Source organism: Lichenostomus cassidix, chromosome 5, assembly GCF_008360975.1.
Source record: "Lichenostomus cassidix isolate B80296 chromosome 5, HeHo_3.0, whole genome shotgun sequence".
Taxonomy (NCBI): Eukaryota; Metazoa; Chordata; class Aves; order Passeriformes; family Meliphagidae; genus Lichenostomus; species Lichenostomus cassidix.
In genome coordinates, this window is record NC_139486.1 from 47031301 (window position 1) to 47050404 (window position 19104).

At 44.9% G+C, this 19104-nt stretch overlaps 1 protein-coding gene across 4 annotated transcripts in view; it reads left to right on the forward strand.

Moving 5' to 3' along the window:
* The window catches only part of TSPAN32 (tetraspanin 32), a 39456-nt gene that overhangs the window by 6672 nt on the left and 13680 nt on the right, over positions 1-19104 (forward strand). For all 4 annotated transcript variants that reach the window (XM_085062881.1, XM_085062883.1, XM_085062882.1 and 1 more), the window contains exons 4-6: positions 3737-3811; positions 16707-16808; positions 18305-18397. In XM_085062881.1, the coding sequence (XP_084919007.1) occupies positions 3737-3811; positions 16707-16808; positions 18305-18397 (270 nt within the window). The remainder of the gene's footprint in view (positions 1-3736; positions 3812-16706; positions 16809-18304; positions 18398-19104) is intronic.

Below are 19104 nucleotides of genomic sequence, written 5' to 3' on the forward strand. Positions count from 1 at the left end.
AAATCCATAAATATTAGCCTTGAAGCTCCTCTTAAACAGGGAGAATAGCAACAGGTTTATTGACTGTCCTCCAGCTCAGGCAAACGTGCTTTCTGGTGATCCGTGGTCCATCATGCAGTCAGTACTGAATGTAAATATCCTGCAGCTCTCACAGCCCCTGGAGGCCATATTGCTATTGAAGGGGAAGAAAAGGAAGGAAAACAACAGTTTTTCTAGTGCTGTTTGAACAAAGGAAAGACTCCAGCACAGTGAGGTTTAAAGCATCATGTGCTGTTACCTGGCCAGACAGAGAAAGGGAAAGAAAAAAAAAAAAGAAACAGGGAGCAACATGCCAACCATAATATCCCAGCTGAAGTTCTTACATCTGAACTTCACAGCCTAAAACCCTACTTTATAGAGGAAAATTTGTATTCAGGATGGAGCAGATGTTCCCAAAAAATTCAGTGGAAAAAGCCTCAGTGAATGCCTGATATAATCCAGTTTTTCATCAAGATTGATGAGCTAGTGGGGCCAGCACAGAGCACAGGCTGTCTGTTTTATTATACCCAGGTGTAGGCAAGTGTGTAGAGGGTCCTTAATATCGCTGCAGCACACTTCAGCATCTTTCTTTCTAATTTAATCTGCCTCCTGTGTTCTCCCTCATGGTGCAGCACTTCTGAGTGAGGCATATGTGTGCTAGTGGCAGAGCTGGTGCTGAGGTCAGATTCCTCTTTCAGACTGATGTCACTGACTCGTGTTTGCTCTGTGGAAGGGCAAAAGCTTTGCATGCTTTTGATGAACTGGGTCAGGCAGGGAGGGACACAACCTCATGGATGCAATCTGAAGTTTGCTCCCCCTTTCCCTGCCCCTGGGCTCTGCAGTCTGGCAGGGAGCTGGCCCTTGCAACGGACCACAGCAGCACCAAAAAGCAGCTGGAGCAGAGCAAGACAGAGGTCAGCTCCTTCCCTGGAAGTGAGGGAGTTTGGCAGAACTACAGAACCCAGTCTGAGCTAAAGGATCCCTTCCTCATCCAAAGCTGACCCCCTTCACCAAAGAGGAAGCATCAGAAAGGTGAATTAAAAGAAACATCAGCCAACAGACAGGATGCTGTTCCTGCAAATTCTGCCAAGTCTGTCGAAGAGAAATTGTTCCTTGCAGCAAGGATGGAAACAAGGTCATTCATAAAAGAGTAATTGATGTCTGCCTAGTGACAGCTTTCCACGGGGCTGATGTGGCTGCCTCTCTCAAAGGGAGCAGGCAGCAGCCTGTGGCTGGCTCCAAGGAGCTCCAAGGGTCTGGGAGATGGCGAACCAGCCTCAACCCTTCCAAATTTTGTATGCAAACTGCTCATTGCCTTTTTCTTTTTTCCTCCAAATGCCTTCTAATGTAATTAGAAAGTTGCTCTTCCAAAAGCCTTTTGGCTGGGAAGGGAAAAAGCAGGCTATAATTCATTTATAAGATGTTCTCGGAGCCACGTAATTGCTGTGCACCAGCTGGATGGAGGGGGAGCTTCCCAAAGGGGTTGCATCTTGGTATTCCCAGAGAAACCAGAGAGAAATAAAGGGAGAGCTGATGCTGAACATGAAGGACTGAGATGTGGGGTGGAGTTGAGGAAGGGAAGATGAGAAGGAGAATTTTAATCTGGGAGTTCTGGCCCCAGAGAGACGCTGTAAGTGTTGGAGCTGGTGAGGGAAGGAAGAGAGAGGACAGGGGAAGAAATTTGGGTGTTGTCATTGGCACCCTGGTGTTCACGCTCTCTGGGTTCATGGTGGGTCCTTCCAATTATAACTTCAACTGAATCATATGCAGGAGAGTGCTCACATTGCTATCAGTGCTGGTTTTATGATCTGACTAATTTTTTTTTTTTTAATTTTCTTGTCTTTGGACTTGATTTTTGTGAAAATGCTGTTTGTTTGGTGGGGAAGTTGTTGGAGGCAGTGCAAAATGCAGGGTCTGGTCCTACTGTAGAGCAACCTGACACGCCTGTGTAACCTCCCGTCCTCCCTCCAGTTTGTGCTGTACCTGCAGGGTTTGAACCCCCAATTCCAGCTGGGTTTTAGTCTGTGATATCTTACCCTGTGAGCTCTTCCACATCTTCATGACTTGTATTCCTGTTGTCATGTCAGTGTTTGATCAGGCTTTTCCTCTCATCTCCTTTAGGGTTTTCTATAATCTCATTTCAGCTCCTAGCAAGGCAACGAGTGATCTCATCAGCTATATGGCCAGGCAGCTGCCAAAAAAATAAATGAAAGGAGAGACTGGACATACATAATTTAAGATTTTTCGTAAGAGCTGTACCAGGATTTTCCCCAGTGTCTGATGCAGAACCTGAAACAAGGTGGCCCAAAAAAAGTGGTGAAATACCGATGGCAGTCTTGTTCCAGGAGCAAAGTCCCTGGACAGGGCAGAGAAACAGAGCAGATGGACAAGAGCCAGCAAAAGGCAGTCTACTGGCACATTCACTTTCATTTCCAGGATTTGAAGTAACACATTTTCCTTTCTTGCTGCATGTGCATGAGTTTGGAGCTTTTATCATTTTTTAACTATATCTTTTCAGCAAATTTTTTTGTGAAGCAGAACTGGTAGAAGCAATGTTCTTCTTCCTCCCTTAAGCTTGAATTTGGTAAAATTCCGTGAAAGATTTAAACTTTTTCAAGTTATTTCAGCTTTATCATACAATGAAAACAGTCACAGAAAAAAATTAGAAATCAAAATAAGGTGCAGTCAGCTGGGTAAGTTTCCCACATGTTGTGTTGAAAGAGGCACGGTTTCACGGAAAAACTTGTAAGGGCATTAATTTTCAACGGATGCTTATTCATCATCTTTTGTCATTCCAAGACTAAGCTGTGGATTCATATTTGATGAGCCCATTTAGCCTTTAAAGACTTCACAGGCACTTTTTCCTTCCCTTTCTTTTTATTTTTTTATTATTTTTTTTTTAATGTGAACAAGATCCTTTGGTCCAGCTGTCACAGCAGGCGAGTGCTTTTTATATCAGGGTATGTGGGTCTTTTGGTCCAGATTTGTTCATATAAAAAACAAAGCATGTAACTTCCAGCTCTGCAGGCCTAGGGAAGGAGACAAAAGTCAAGCCACCTCCTGCATCATTGCTGTTATTGTTTAGACACTTCAGGGTCAGTTGCTGGCCTTGATTGTATTTCCGTCTTCCTGTTGTCTAGCTAGGATGATGCTGATCTAAGAAAGGCAGCTTGGCCGTGCAGCTGCCACCTTGCTCACAGAGTAAGTCCAGCTCCTCTTCCAGGGCATGTTGCTCTCTATCCCAGTTATTTGCTTCTTTACAGACTATTTGTGTGGATTTTCACCTCTTTGAAGCCAATAACCAAGTTTTAAATGCAGGGGATTGAATCCCATGAGTAAAGAGATGCTGTTCTGGAGCACAGTCCTGCAGCAGAAGGGAAGCATACTGTAAATATAATGGTTTTGTACCCCCCTTTTTTTGTCCAAGAGGAATTTGGACAGAATAGACTCTCTGCTCTGCAGGAAGCTGCCTGTTTTTCTGGTCAAACTCTTCAATTGGCCACTGTGTAATTAGAGGACTCTTGATTGAGAACCACATTATTGTCTATCTAATTTCTTTTAAGTAACCAACATTATGAAGGATATTAAAAGAAGGTTATGTTTAAACTTTAATGAAGCTTGCTCAAACAAGCATATTAAAAATGTTCTGATGGTGTTTGCAAATGGATCTTTTTCTTCCCATGCTGTAACTGTTGGTATTTTTCCTTTTTATCCTCAGGGATTTTTCTGTTTTGCTCTGGCCTTTTGTGGATTGATCCCAGCTGCCTGCTGGAGATACACACACAGCACGGAGGTAAGTGTTGGCTGCTAGGAAATACCACCAGCATCTCGTCAGAGATTTTTTTCGTAGCAACTATTTCTCCCATAAAAGGGACATCTGGTGTTAATTAAGCCATCCGTATCGAGGTCTATCAGATCCATGCTCTGTTGCATCTGTCCTTTGGAAGAACAAGGTCACCTTCATCAGCTGCCTCTTCAATGGGATCATCTGAAGGGAGAAGCCATGAAAACCCTCATGCAGGGCAAATGCTTTGTGCTGAAGGCAAAACAAAATGCAAGTCTCATTAGCTTTGGAATTTTTTTTTTCTTGCAGGGGATGTTTGCTTTGTTTTGTTTTAAATGAGATGCTTGACTTTTGAAAAGTCATTTCCAGCTGGTTCTAATTCCTCCTAGTGTCAATTGAGAGCCTCTATTTGAAGCCCATGGCAGGTTTTTGAGGTTTTCTGTGGCAGCAGCCAGGAGAAACACCCAGGAGATGTGTTTATTAACATGCAGCAGTGGTACAGGAAAAATACAAGAGTGAAAAATGGTGGTTTGGGTCACTATGATGCTGGACCAGAAAGAGAAGATTGTAGGAGGTTGAATTTGGAAGAAAGTTGGGTTTTGAATTATTAACCCAGAGCTTGCTGGTGCTGTGGCAGATGGGTGGTGTGGGAGATGAAAGGTGCTGGGGAAGTTTCCCTTTTTGCATCCCTGCTCTCAAAAATTAGAAAATTTAAGAGACTCGGGAGCATAAAAAAAACCCATGACATCTTTCTTTTGAAAGTAGAACACTGGTATTTTAGGCAAGTACCTAAATAATTCAGACAAGTTCTTGGGACTCTGATAGTTTTTTCATGCAGTGGCTCACTCCCTGTCTCCATTTTGCTCTTCCCCAGCCCTGGGCACATGCCATAACCTGCTGTGTTCTGGACAGCAATGAGGGTGTAAGTGACATGAAACACCAGCTCAGTGGGTTGATGCTGCCAGCTCATCTTTTTAGGGTTACAGATATTGGGAGTGATCAAAGACCAGAAGTCTGGCCCAGATTTCCATCTGTGATGGAGGAGCACAAATCCATCAAAAGCCCAGAGGCTCAATCCACACTAGGAGTGTGGCAATTGCTTTTCCCAGGGACATGGAGCCCTGTCTGCTAATGGTTCAGTGTCCTGTGCATAAATTAAAACCCAGTCCTTCTAAATGCAGAAGTCAAGGTTAAGGTGAGGGATAAGGATATGGTCCTACCTCTCTAGAAAGTTTTCCCAGAGCTGGCCAGTGCCCACAGTAGTTGAAAATCCTGTGAAATGTGCACGTGGCTACACTGGACCAGACTAAAGTTGTTGGCCAAGGTAGGAGCTGGCCAACTACCTGCTGTTGGCCAAGGTAGTCACATAAAAACCCAACAAGTGCAAAGTGATGCTTTTTTAGATGCCAACAGCTTGTGGCTCAGGTGTCTGCAGGTGGCACCTGCTGCTGCCTTTGCCTTTAATGTTCTCCCTAGATTTTGCCTCTGCGAATTTGTCCCACTGCTCTGGCACAGCAGCCTTTTTAAGTGTACATTTAACTGGCTGAAATTGATTCAATCAGAGCTGAGACATGAAAAAATGTCTTTCCACAGCCTCTGTATTTCTTTTCTTCATTTGAAGAATTTTAGTTTCAGGCAAAACTATCAAAAATTATTACATTCACACTGGCAATTCAATATGGAAATAATTTTGTTTTCATGACCAACACAGAAGGGAGCACATTTTCCTCCTTCTTCTGCAGGTGTTAAATTGCAGATTGAAGCAAAGGCCATGTGAGTAAAGGAGAAATGGCACCAGAAACGGTGTCTGGTTGGCATTGTGAAATTATGTTTTCCAAACAGACTATTTCGTTCTACTTTTAATCCACATACATGGTGTAGGGCATAAAAAGACCGCCAGAAGAAGGTTGTATGTTGGGTTACGTAATACAGGGATGTACCATGCAAAAACTATTTTGCTGAAAATATTTAAAGGATAATTACTTATTACTGTAATGTCTCTTAATCACTACATCTGTTTTTACTTCAAATTGTTGTCATATTTTTTGGTTGGTTTTTTTTTGCTTTGAGTGCCCTGCCCAAAATGCACCCATGGTTATGGTTAGCTTTAGTAATTGGTTGGGTTTCTGTAAGCAAAACAACTTCCACTAGACAAAATGAGGTGGTTTTGTAAAAGGTTTACTTTCTGAGTAACGAAAATCAGCGGTGTTTCTGACAACAGAAAGAAAATACCATTAGAGACCATCTTGTGTTTCTCTGTTTCCTAAAATGCAAAGAGAAGCAGGGAATATAAATGAGGAAGATTTAATTAGAAGTGTCACTTACAGAGCATATGGAAATTTAGTTTTGATTGAAAAGTAACCTCTGTCACTAGAGAGAGAAATGCAGATGTGAGAGAGAAATGCAAGTGACAGAGAGAAATGCAGATGTGTCTGCCCCTCCAGGACAGGAGCACAGTGATGTAGAAAATTAAATGGGGAGGGGGAGACTTCTGAAGTCTCTTTATAGAGTTGTTTGTTTGCTTGACTTTCTCAAAATAAAGAACCAAATTCAAGCAGGTGTCCTCTGCTGCCTACTGCATGTCAGGCCTCTCAAAATCAGTTAATTGTAGTAATATGGCAGGGGGGGAAATCAAACCCAGCCAAGTGGGTGGGTGTCTTGTAAGCCTGATAGGATTACACAGCTATCAAGAAAAGAACAGAATTGGGGGATGTAAAACTGAATATGGATGAATATGGCCATTACATTTGCCTGAACCACTTTGAGCACCAAGGGGGTACTGCTCCCACATTGAGGGCTAAAATCAAAATTTCAGTTTTTCCCATGAAAAATAATGGACTTTCCAGTGGAATGCCAGAGAGAAATTAGCCTGTTCATTTTGGAAATGCCAGCTGGGAGCTGGTGTCAGTAGTTCCTGTCCTCTCCCTCCCTACTGGCAAGGTGCCAAACACTGGCAGCACTGAAAACAGAGTCCTGCCCTCCCTTTGCAAGCTGGGGATGGGAGGTCTCCCCTGCACTAATCCATGGCAGATGCTTCAGTGGTTTACTCCTGTTGGTAAAAAATTATTAAAAAAAAATTCTACATTTTCTTCATAAAGCACACCCCTCTTGCAGAAAATCATCTGAAACAGTAAAGTCCAATACTCAGTTGAAAAATTGTTTTGATGGTTATTATCAAGAGACAATAGATAGAAATGTTGTTTGAACATGATGAAAATGAGATGCCCTTTTTGTCTGTGTGGCTCTTTCAGAGCTGGGCAGGAAGAAAGGAAGAGTTAATTGTAAATATTTGATCTTCTCAGACCTGGGCACTGTAGGCAAAATGAATCTTCTTGTTTCCCATTCTCTTCTGCTTTCATGACGTTTTGTAGCTTCTGGATGAATTCTTTCAGTCAGATGCCGAATGTTTTAATTTCAAGTTACCCGCATTCCTGATGGACTCAATGTCACCACAGTCTGTATTCTTAAAATGATATATGCCAGACATACAGCAGTCATGAACCTGACATTTGTCGTGCTTTATCCTAAAAGGTTGCATCACAATTGTTCCTCCTCTCAGTGGGAGATCTGATAGGGAAGTGTTGCAAACCTGTCTGAGGAAGGACAGTGGCGCAATCAAAGCGAACTAGAGACTGAAGTGCATGGGAGGGCAGACGGGATGGGATGACCTCTGCGCAAACATCTTTGCTGGAACTGCTGTGGTAACCACAGAAATAATGAGGTTTTCGGATGGTTTTCAGCCACATTAGGAAGTCCGGGTTCCTGAAGGCAAAGAGCTGAGTCTTGTTTTCCAAAGTTATTTTGATGGCAGTTCCTTTCCCACAAACCACTGTCTGTTTGAGTGAGGTCTCTTTGTCATTCACAGCACGGCTGAAAAGAGCAGAGAGGCAGAGAGGCAGAGAGGCAGAGGGGGATGTAGGAGAGACATCTGGCACAGCTGGTGGGGAGGGCTGCTGCTTCCTCCTCCTCCTCCCCAGCTTGCCTTCTCTTCACCCATTAACTGCTACTTTACAAACCTGTCTGCAGAGGCTGGAGCAAACCTATACTTGCAGCTGCCATATAGAAGATTTGGTACTCTTACTGGCCAACACAAAAATTGAATCATAGAATCATTTAGGTTAGAAAAGACCTTCAAGTTCATCAAGTCCAGCCTTTGGCTGATCAACTAGGCCTTATCAACTGGACCAGAGCACTAAGTGCCACATCCAGTCATTTCTTGAACACCTTCAGGGACAGTGACTCCACCACCGCCTTGGGCAGCCCATTCCAATGCCTGACCACCCCTTCAGTGAAAATATTCTTCCTGATGTCCAGCCTGAACCTGGAACAGCTTGAGTCTCTTGTCCTGTCACTTGTTGCCTAAGAGATGAGACTAACCTCTACCTTGCTACAACCTCCTTTCAGGGAGTTGCAGAGAGCAATAAGGTCTCCCATGAGCCTCCTTTTCTCCAGGCTAAACACCCCCAGCTACTCTTCACTGGATTTGCTCTCCAGATTCTTCCCCAGCTCTGTTGTCCTTCTCTGGACTCACTCCAGTGCTTCAATGTCTTTCTTGTAGTGATGGGCCCAGAACTAGACACAGGACTTGAGGTGTGGCTTCACCAGTGCCCAGTACAGTGGGACAGTCACTTCCCTGGTCCTGCTGGCCACACTGGTTTTGATATTAGCCAGGATGCCCTTAGCCTTCTTGGTTACCTGGGCACTGCTGGCTCACTGTCAGCTCTTACCCAGCATCCCCAGGTCCTTTTCCCATGGGCCCCTTTCCAGGCACTGTTACCCAAGCCTGTAGCACTGTATGAGGTCATTGACCTCACCTGATCAAAGTGCAGGACCCAGCACTTTGCCTCGTTGAACCTCAGGTTTGGGGTTATGTTCTGGGCCCTGCTCTGAAAGAGGCCAAAGGAGTTTCTATTCCGCATCACCTTCTGCTCTTCCCTGTCTCTGCAGCAGCTGAGCCAGTCCTAGCAGCAGCCCTGTGGCACTGGCCCCATAAGCCAGTCAGGATAGCAGGGTGGGTCAGTGATACTAAAATTGATGCAACATAAAAGGAGTTTTGCAACAGAAAAATCGTTTTAATTACAGAGATTTGTACACAGGTGAAAGTGTAAAACACATTAAATTACAATTTACCAACACATAAAATTCAAATTGGTGCAAATGGTTGTCAAAATTTCCATAAAGTCCTTATTCCCCTCCCAAGGCCATTGCAAGAAGACCCTAATATGGCTGCTCCTCCATCTTTCTCAGCCGGAGAAGCCAGGTATTCGGCTCGGGTAATTAACTAGCGCTAGGGTTAGGGTTCCGGCTAGGCTTAGGGTTGCGAGATCTAAAGAGCCTGGAGCTGCAGGCACACTGGTGCTGGAAAGAGCCTCCCAAGGCCATCGCAGGAAGGCCCTAATATGGCTGCTCCTCCATCTTTCTCAGTCGGAGAACCCCGTGTCCTCTCAATGAAGGGAGTGCTTGGATGTGCACTGGCTGTAATGATATGATGATGTCTTAATTACCAAGTGGTTTCTCTGGTTTTGGGTTATGTCAAATGAGTTTCACCTGTTACTTTTGCCTCTGCCTGAGTGGAAGAACATGAGCCTCTCTGTGCTTTCCTTGGAGAATAATGTGAGGATTTATATTTTTATGGATGGGTAACACAAGCTATCTGTGTATACCCCAATTCTCCTGCAGCTTTGCTCTGCCTCCTCCAGAGGAACCTGTCTGCTCTCCCCTCCTGACACTGGGAATCGGAAATGGAGTCCTCTGTGCTTTTTTAGCAAGCAAGATGGTACCTTCTGAGATAGTGATTTTCTATCAGGGCGTGGGATACACAGATGCAATTAAGAGTTGCAGCAGTTAAGTAACAACATTGCCACACCTGGATCTTGTTCTTGAACAGGGCAGCTTCCCTCTTCCCTTCCCTGCATATGGAATCAGAACTGGTCTCTCTCTGCATCTCTCTCCCAACCAGCACCTTTGCAAAGCCAGAGGCAGCATTGCCTGGGTCTCCAGGAGGGAAATCTTGTCTTAGCATCCATAAAACCAGCACATGCGTCTTGTTTCTGCAGGTATGCAAGGAATGACGCAGCACTTGGTCATTAATTTAAGTTAATTTCTTGACTGGGACTGTAGAGATCCTTCCTCTGTTGATTTTCTAGGGTGTGTTTGTGTCTGCCATCACTGCCTCTGGTGTGTGTTGGGACAGAGTGTTGCAGGGTCTGGTCAGTCTCATCTGTGGGCAATGCTATAATGCAGGCTGAAGTTGTAGAGATTTTAATGAGACGCAAACACAAGCTGAAGGTGTGCTCAGGTGCTTTCTGAAAACAGACCCGAAGCATACAGGGAGTTTCCTTTTGGGCTTTGATTCAGTGGGTGTGGATCAGGATTGTAGTCCCTCACAGGGGTCTTCCAAGAGCATTTACAAAAATCCCTGACATTGCTGTGAAAATGCTGTGAACAATCTGATGTGCTCTTTGCTCTTGCTGTTAATCTAGCAGGCGCAATCACTTTAAAAGCACCAAGCTTTTCCCAGTCGCTGAACTCCATGGGAAAAACAAAAAAGGGGGGAAACCCCTCCCTCTTCCTTAGCGTTTTTAAATATTGTGCCTCTTTCCCAGTGTTTATGTTCTCACCACCCAGCAACGGCCCACTCCCCCCAGCAAGACACTGCACTCCTTTGTCTGAGCCTCCACACAGGCATTTGCATTCACAGCTTCTATAATTTATGGCTGCCCCAGCACTGAACCCATGCAGCCCTGTTTCTGCCTCTTTCTGTGGCAGAGCCTGAGCAGGAGCTCCCATCTCCAGCAGCATCTGCCATGGCACCTGAGGCCACTTGGATGGTTTCCATCCAACCTTCATGCACCTGTAGGATGCTCACCACAGCAGGACAGCCACCACCCACTCAGAGGAGACAGGGCTGCTCTGGGGCTGGCTCTGTTGCTGATACCACAGCTTTTAAGCTAAAACTGTTTTCACTGTTGTTCAGTGCTTTCTGTTGAGAAGCAGTCTTGCCTGGCACTGGTTTCAAGAGCTACAGGTGAGAGCAGAGGGATGGCTGAGATAATTTGACCACAATTTTTTTGAGGGATCATAAATTGCTGTGTTCTGTGTTTTGAAAGACAGGAGCACAAAGGGTCAGTTTGAGCCCTTGGCAGCCTGTTGGCTTTGCAGTTCTGTTATAAAATGGGCTGAAAATTTATAGTTTGTTTGAAAACAAAGACAAAAAAAAAAAAAACAAAAAAAAACAAAAACCCCCAAAAAAACCAAATAAAGGGGGAAGAAAGAAAGAAAGAAAGATCAAACATAAATAGGCTAATCCAAAAAAACACCAAGAGGACCTTGGTACACTGAGGCTGGTGACACTCACAAGGTGTGCAGCCACAGATCTGGAGGATTTAGGGAAAAAAAATCCTTGTTGGTATTGATTAACTGCCTGCCTAGGTTTTCTACACTTCGTATAAAGTCTCTGGTGCTCTGTCACAGACACAGAGCAATGCTGCATCCAAGCAGCACAGAGGTGGCCTCTGGGTTTTATGGTTTGGCTGAGCATGAGGCTCTGATGTCCCCCTGCCCACTGGCCAAGACAGACGTATAGCACCCACACAGCTAGAATCTGCTGCTCTTTTGGGGATGTGGAGATACGAAATGAGGTGCAGGTGAGCAGTGTAACAGCTCACCTCTTTTTCAGGTATTAAGTGCTTTGTGCAAGGACTGGATGGAAGCGCTGAGGCTGGAGAGAAAGAGTTTTCATTTTTCCTGAGTTTTTTGTTCCACAGTGATTTTTGGTCTGTCTCCTGTGTATTTCCTCAGTCATGTTCCAAAGGATGGTCAGGGTTTGCCTGGTTCCTTGGCAATACCAGAATGTAGGGGGAAGCCCACATGGTTTGGTTTGTGGGGTTTCTTTATGTATGTATGTATGGATAGATACAAAATCTGTTTCTATATACAGATTTTGGGGGAAAAAAGTGAAAACAATTTGGCTAAAAGCCTCGTCTGGATCTTCTTGCATCACTGGTCTCCAGTGACCACTGTCAGTTGGAGGGGGAGCAGCACCTTCTTATCTTGTGCCATTTTCCACTGGGGGTCTCAAAGGCTACTCTGGTTTACAGCACTGGCTGGATTTCTGCATCTGGGCATGACTGGCTGGAGAAAGGCTCGAAAGGAGGGGAGTTGCTGTGCAATGAAGGGAATATCAACCTTCAGCAAGCTGTAATGACTGTGTCAGAGAGGGCTTGGATGGGGGAAGCTCATCTTACCATGTGCTTGATCCATGTGATGGGAGTTGCTCTGAAACCTGGCTAAAGCTCCCAGAGTGGCTTTCTCTCCTCTGTTTCATTGCAGTTGCATCATTGCTTTGCCCAAACCCAAGCAGTTGCATCTGCCCCCACCCCTGTTTCTGACACGCTGTGAATGCGTGCGTTTCTGCACATGGGGGAGGAAAGGGAAGACAGACACAGCAAAATGCAGAAGTGTTTTTCTTGCTGGAGCAAGGAAGATTTTTTAGTGAGTTAACCACTTTATTGCAGTTTCACATCTTAACTGACTAACTTGCAGTTCATAGCTGAGTGGGTGAGTCTGCGGTAGCTTCTTCTGAAGTGACATTTCCGAGTGATGGTGAGTGCATCCTTCTCGGTGACGCCGAAAGAACATGAAGTGCAGAGGTTGCAGTTTCTTCTGAGGCTGCACTGCATGTGCTTGGCTTGGTTGTCAAAGGCACAAAGCGCCACAAAGAGCCAAGCCTCTTCCTGCTTCCCATGCTGGTCTTCCTCCTCTGCCATGTCAAGAATGTTCCTCTTTATCAGAAAGGAGGAAGGTGCATTTGTCTTTGAGACAATCCTGACACCTCCTTTCACTATATTCTCCTTGAGCTTGAGCTTGAGCTTGAGCTTTGCAGGGGGATTTTTGCCCAACAGCAGTTGCAAAGACAGTTCACTAAGACTCACACCATTGTTCCTGGTACAAGTCTACATTAATTTCCACCTAAGTGACACTCTCAGGTTGCCTAGGCACAGGTATTCACTGCAGCAGGATTGGGATTATTTGGCACCCTTGGCTTGCAAAGGGATTGGGAACCAAAGGCAGACCTTGTCTCATCTTTCTGTTCCAAAACCAGTCACAGGTAAAAATTACCCTGATAAATAATCTAAGTCAAAAATGTCAGTTTTCCTCTTGAAGGAGGTAAGGCTGAAATTTGCTTTAGTTTTAATAGCCAAGGGCAAGAGCTCTAATGGCTTGGAGTACATGTTTTTCTGCGGTCATACATTCTGCTTCTTGGGGGATAAAGGATTCAGAAGATGATAAACAATCTCAAAATTCCATTTTTCTTTTACTTTAGGTGAAAAATGGTACTTACTGAGTCAGTTGGAGTCAACTGCATCAATTTCAATGGTGATTTTCCATTTGTTGTATCCAGCAACCCATCGATATCATTCCTAAATGAATATTTCATTAAGGAATGCAGACAGAAGTGGGAGGCAGCAATTATTTACCTGATTTAGAGCTGGAACATTTCACCCAGCTTCTTCCAAGAAAAGAATTACTGTAAGGCCTTACCTCCATAGTACTCAAGCTGGAGATTTTTCTTAACCAAAGCCCAGCTGATGCTTTATCTTCAGCTCTTGGTGTTTCTTACTGACAAGTACTGCAGGCACAATCTCCTTCCAAGGGAGAGCTTTGTCCAGCAGAACTCCTCCAGCAGTAGATCACAGCATGTCACCAGGAACAGGAAAATCCACTTGACCATAATGATGCTTATGTGTGGGAGGAGTGTAAGACCTTTCAAAAAGCAGATGGACTTTCTCTTCTCCAGCTGTATTGGTCCTTTGCATGCAAAGTACTGTTTAAGTGATGGGTCACATCTCTTTATCTTAAAGCACATTATTAACAGTATCAGTGTAAGCACTCAAACTCAAAAGGCATCCTGTTGCTTAACCATGAGAGAAAGCACTCTGATTGTTTTTAATATTTTTTTTCTCCAACACTTGGTGTAAGATGCAGAAAAAGAAAATTGTCTTGAGGCAATGGACTTGCAGTTGCCTATCAGGGGATGGAAAACTGTTGATGATGGCAATTGAGTACAAAGCAGTGCTGCAGTCTAGATCTTCACTGTGTTAGGAGATGGACCAAAGGAAAATATGGAGATAAACTTCTGATGGATGAAGCAATGCTGCAAATAAGTCATTAAACCACATGGTGACTGTCTAATGCTTTTAAGTTTTAATTTTTATATCATCAGGCATGCACGAGCAAGCACAACACTTTGGTCTGGATAGATGCTGCCGTGCATGCCTGGTCCTTCAGAGCTTGGCTGCAGCTCTGAGTATAAACATTACCCCATCCCAGGCAGCAAAGTGTGATGTTTTGCTCTCCTATGTCTTCTCTTATTAAACCAGTCCTCTTGTATGCTCTGTGGCACAGTCTTGTGCACAGAAGGAAACAGCCACTAAAAAATACTGAGATTTTTTACTATTTATCTACCTCTGAAATATTTAAATGAGAAAGCTGTCTGCAGTAGTCTTTGAAAACAGACCACTGTGTTGTATGAAAACAGCAGATTTTCCCTCCAAAACCAAATGATCCTAGCAAAAATCAGAAAGATGATATGGCGGAACTACAAGCAATTCACTCTTTAAAAAGTGGATTTAGAGTTTTATATTCCCTTGCTAGGATCTGAATAGCCTATTCAGATAATGTCTGGATATAAATGCTAGATATAATTGCTAGACAGAAATGCTGAGAATGACTAATCAGCAAATTGTACTCTTAGGCTTGCCCAGACTAACATTCTAAAAGGAAATTATTGCTATTAAACATTTTGCATTTAATCCCTTGTGTTTTCAGCGCGTGGAGGCTGCTTGACAAAATGAAAATTAAAAAAACAGTAGGTAACTAAGAAGTCAGTTCACAAGCAAGCTCAGAAATGGTGCAGTTGAAATCTTTAGCAGTCATTATGTACCTGGAGATTACCATCATCATCTCCATCAGTGTAGTTGAGCTGGTTGGGAAACGGAGGCTGCTTATGATTTCTTCCATTATTGTTTCCAACAGCTGGAATAATTTTCAACCATAGTTTTGCTATTGGCATCTTGTTCCTTCAGTTCTTTCCTGTCCACTCTTATCCTTCAAACAGCTACTTGTCCCAAAATTTCCTGGCCCAGAGTTCAAGAGACCACTAGAAGTAGTTAAACTTCTGGATTGCTTTTACCCTCTTGAGCCCTTGTTTGACCTTAACAACTTGCTTGAAAGCTTTTTAATTTTTTTTTTTAAAGTCATTTGAATTTAGGCCTTTTGGAGAAAAGCTCAGCATTCTGACCCTAATGGTAAATATGAAAAGACAAAATTTGCACATGCAGCACTGTTCCCTTACTAAAACACAGATGTATGTGGTCACAGCACAAAGTAGTTTTTATTCCTGCATCTTACACAGGGATCAGGATATTCAAAAGGTGGTAATCTCTTAGGTTAAGAAGTCTGCTGCTCTGTTGTTCCTTTCTGCACAAGAGGAGCTCAAAAGATTATTCTTTTTACATTATTCTTAATCCAATTCTTCAGTGGAAATGGATGTTCTTTTTATTGAATCATTTATTTGACTGCTGCTCCTGGAAAACTATTTCATGGCCCACAAGAAGTTAGAAAAGCTTGGATGTTTTCCTTTTTATTGGGTTTTTAGGTTTGCTGTGGGGAATGTTGGTGCAGAAGTTGTCTAGAAATCTGGTCTTACTGCTGCACCCACCCCATTTGATGCACTCTGGTACACAAAAGGGACAAAAGAAGCATCTTTCCTCCTCACCTGTGTGGGACAGCTCAGTGTCACACATTTTGCTATGTAGTAGTCTTTTCTTGTCCCAGAATATCTGAGCCATGTCTGTCATTGGACACTCTTACATCACAGAGTGGTTCATAGCCACAGAAAATCTTCTGATGTGTGCCTTCAATCTCTATTCCTGGAGGCACAGAGCCAAGCTGGATACAAGTAGTTTTGTCAACCCATTCCCCTCTCCCTGGTTATCATCCTCAGTTTGTTGCTTGCATTTTGGATAGCTGGGCAGGGCAGAGTATTAATGCAGTAATAGGTGTAACCACCTGGAATGATCCTGGTTTCACCCCTGAGCAGAGAGTGCTGGGATTTAATTCCTTGGAGTAATTTCCAAGGGTGGACCCTTCAGACTGAGCTGCAAAGCCTCACTGAGAGATGGTTCTGTTCCCAGAGACTTCCCTGTGTGGCCACCCGCTCTGCCTGTCTCTGCCATCAATTTTTCCTCCTGAGAGACAAGAACTGCCTGCAGGCCCACTCAGACCGGTGCTGCTGAAGGAGCAAGGGAAAATGAAAGGAAGAAATAAGGTTTTGACTCCAGGCACAGGAGGCAACTGTCACATTTTTTTTCCTCTGACACTGAGTGAGAGTTGGCTGAGATCTGTCAAGCTTCAAGTTCTCACACATTTGGTAAATATTTAGGGTCTGACTCACCACTGAATCACTCCCATTATTTTTTTGACTCTGTTCGGAGAAATGACTCTGCCACACAGATAACACCAGCCCTCTGAGGTCCACTCCCCTTTGTATTTTAGCATCTCATGATCATGTGTGCCTGTCCTCACAGTACCCCCTTCAGGATGGGGAGATGGCAGAGGGACTCAGAGGCACACTGGTCGCAGGCACTTGAGTTCTTCTCTGACACCGAATCCAAAACTGGCCAAAAGCTCCAGCCGTCAGCTTGTGAGCCCAGAGCCCCTTGGTGTATGGTGTGTGCTGGTCACACACCAGCTCTTGCTGCTGCCTGGGGTCGTTTAGCAGCTGTGCTGCTTGTATTGCTATACCTGGGGGAGCTTCTGTGGAAATCAAGAAGAGCACAATTCCCTCCAGAGATGACTATGATCAGTGTTTTTTACCTACAGATCTCTGCTTTCATTGCAGGTGGAAGACAGCATAATGGACGTGTATGATTTCGTGTACGAGGAGGTGAGGAGGAACACCTCCAGCTTCAGGAGGCACGAGCTGACTGCCATCCATGAAGCAGTAAGTTGTCTTTCACCTGCAGCAGAAAACCATGTCCTGGGGTATCTTCCCGACGGTTTTGGCAAGCTGAGGCTGACACCTATGCTCTGCCTTGTGAATGGTGCAATGCCATTTTCCTTCAAGAATGGAGTCCTCAAGCCTGCTGGGGAGTCTGCTCCTCTCTTCCTATTCTTCCTTTCCTCAGTCTGACCTACCAGATTACCAACAGGAAGAAAGGGTCACCTCTCTGACCATCACTGTGGTGCAAGATCTGCAGAGCTTCTGCACTGCAGATGCCATACTATCTTCTGTCTCAGCAACCCCTGTGCTCTGCTCCCTATCTGGGGTACAAGGATGTGGATATGCACCTGGTCAAGCAGAGAGGAGGGAGCAGGAATTCCACACAGTCCAGCAGTAGTATTTGCGTGTAGTTATTTCTATTTACCCTTGAGCCTGTGGCTGAGGAGTTCTGGAGGCTACGTGGCCTCTTACAGAGCTGGAGACTGCTATCAAGCCCCCCAAAACCATCACCCAGGATGCTGTTGGCATAGGGGACATCTCTGTAGCTCAGCAGGTGGACAAGGGTGGTTACCCAGAGTGCAGGGAGGACACTTGCCCCTGAAGCCACAGGAGGTAGGTGAGGATGTCCCCCATGGTGAGAAACTCCCGAGTCCCTGCTGAGTAAAGGAGATGCCATTCCCTCACACAGCAGGACTTGTTTGGGGAGTGAGTTCATGGCACTCAGCGAGGCTGCATGGGAAGGTCAGCTCTGCTTGGCTGTTTCCAGATACCTCCCACGCAACTCCCAGTGTTTTCTTAAATCATCATAACAAGTACTTTCTGAAGATGATTCTATCTGTGCTTCTCAAAACACAGAAGAGGGCAAATGTTCCTCATTTGGAACATGTGGTGGTGGTAGTTCCCAGAGCCATGGCCAGGCATGGAACTGCTTGGTCTCAGGGTTGTGGAGCAGCATTCCCAGGATCCTGTTTGACAGGGAGAACCAGGTACAATGCCTGGCTTCACCAGTTATTTTAGTTGCCATTTTAGTTGATGGAGAAACAGTCCTTCTACTCCTATTATTTTTTTCCTTCTGCCAGAGCTCCAAACTGTCCAGTGCACCACAGTGATAGGAAACCAGTTCCATGGCAGGTGTTGCTGGGGATCCCTTCAGCCCATAACAATCACTGGAAACATGAGTCTGTGCATCCCTGGCTTTTCCGGAGCAGCCACTGACTGTGAGCATTATTATGACCACAAAGGGAGGGCTTGGCCCCAGTCCCAGGCAGCAGTCCTGGAGGAGCATGAGCAAGTTTGAGGCCAGATCCATCCACCTTCTCTTAACTGAGCCTGCATTGCTGCATCTGTTGATTCCTGTGTGCTTTGCTCCTTTCCACCCTGGTTAGGTAGCCCTGCCTGGTGCAGCAGGGGCCCCTTGTCAGCACCTCCTGCTGCAGCAGCTGGTAGCAAGGGGAGAGCTCTGGCAAGCATCTAGCAAACTTCTCCCTCTCTTCCAGTTCCTGTGCTGTGGGAAGCACTCTCCTTTTGGGGACACAGCCAACGCTGAGCACAAGACATGCCCACCCGGCCTGGTGCGCAATGAGGGAAAGGTAAGGGAAAGATTTCTCCCACACCATAGTGGGGTTGTGCCTCTGCATTCTAGCTGTCAAAACCACGCTTGTGCTAAAGTGTTAATGAGAATTGTGACTTTTTCATTGTTTGTGGTTTAAATGGGTTGGGGCTTGTTTTGTTGGGGTTTTGTTGCAATAACAACACACAGTACTGGAGAGCATCCAGTTCTGGGGTAACTCAGCAGAACAAGGATATCAATCCAGTGGAGCAAGTCCAGAGGAGACTACCAAAATGATCAGAGGGATGGAGGATCTCTCCTATGGGGAAAGGCTGAGAGAATTGTTTTTGTTCAGCCTGAAAAAGGGACAGCATAGGGATGACCTAATTGTGTCCTTCCGGTACCTGAAGGGAGAAATATGCAAGAAAGATTGAGAGAGACTTTTTGCAAGAGGGTGTAGTGACAGGACAAGGGGGAATGTCTTGAAACTGACAGTAGTTTTAGATTAAATATTAGGAAATATTTTTTTTTTTTACTGTGAGGGTGGTGAGGCACTGGCACAAGTTGCCCAGAGAATTTGTGGATTCCCCATCCCTGGTAGTGTTTAAGGCCAGGCAGGATGGACCTGTGAGCAACCTGGTCTAGTGGAAGATGTCCCTGCCCACAGCAGGGGGGTTGGAACTGGATGATCTTTAAGGCCCCTTCCAGGCCAAACCATTCTAGGATTCTGTGAATCAGGAGGAGGAG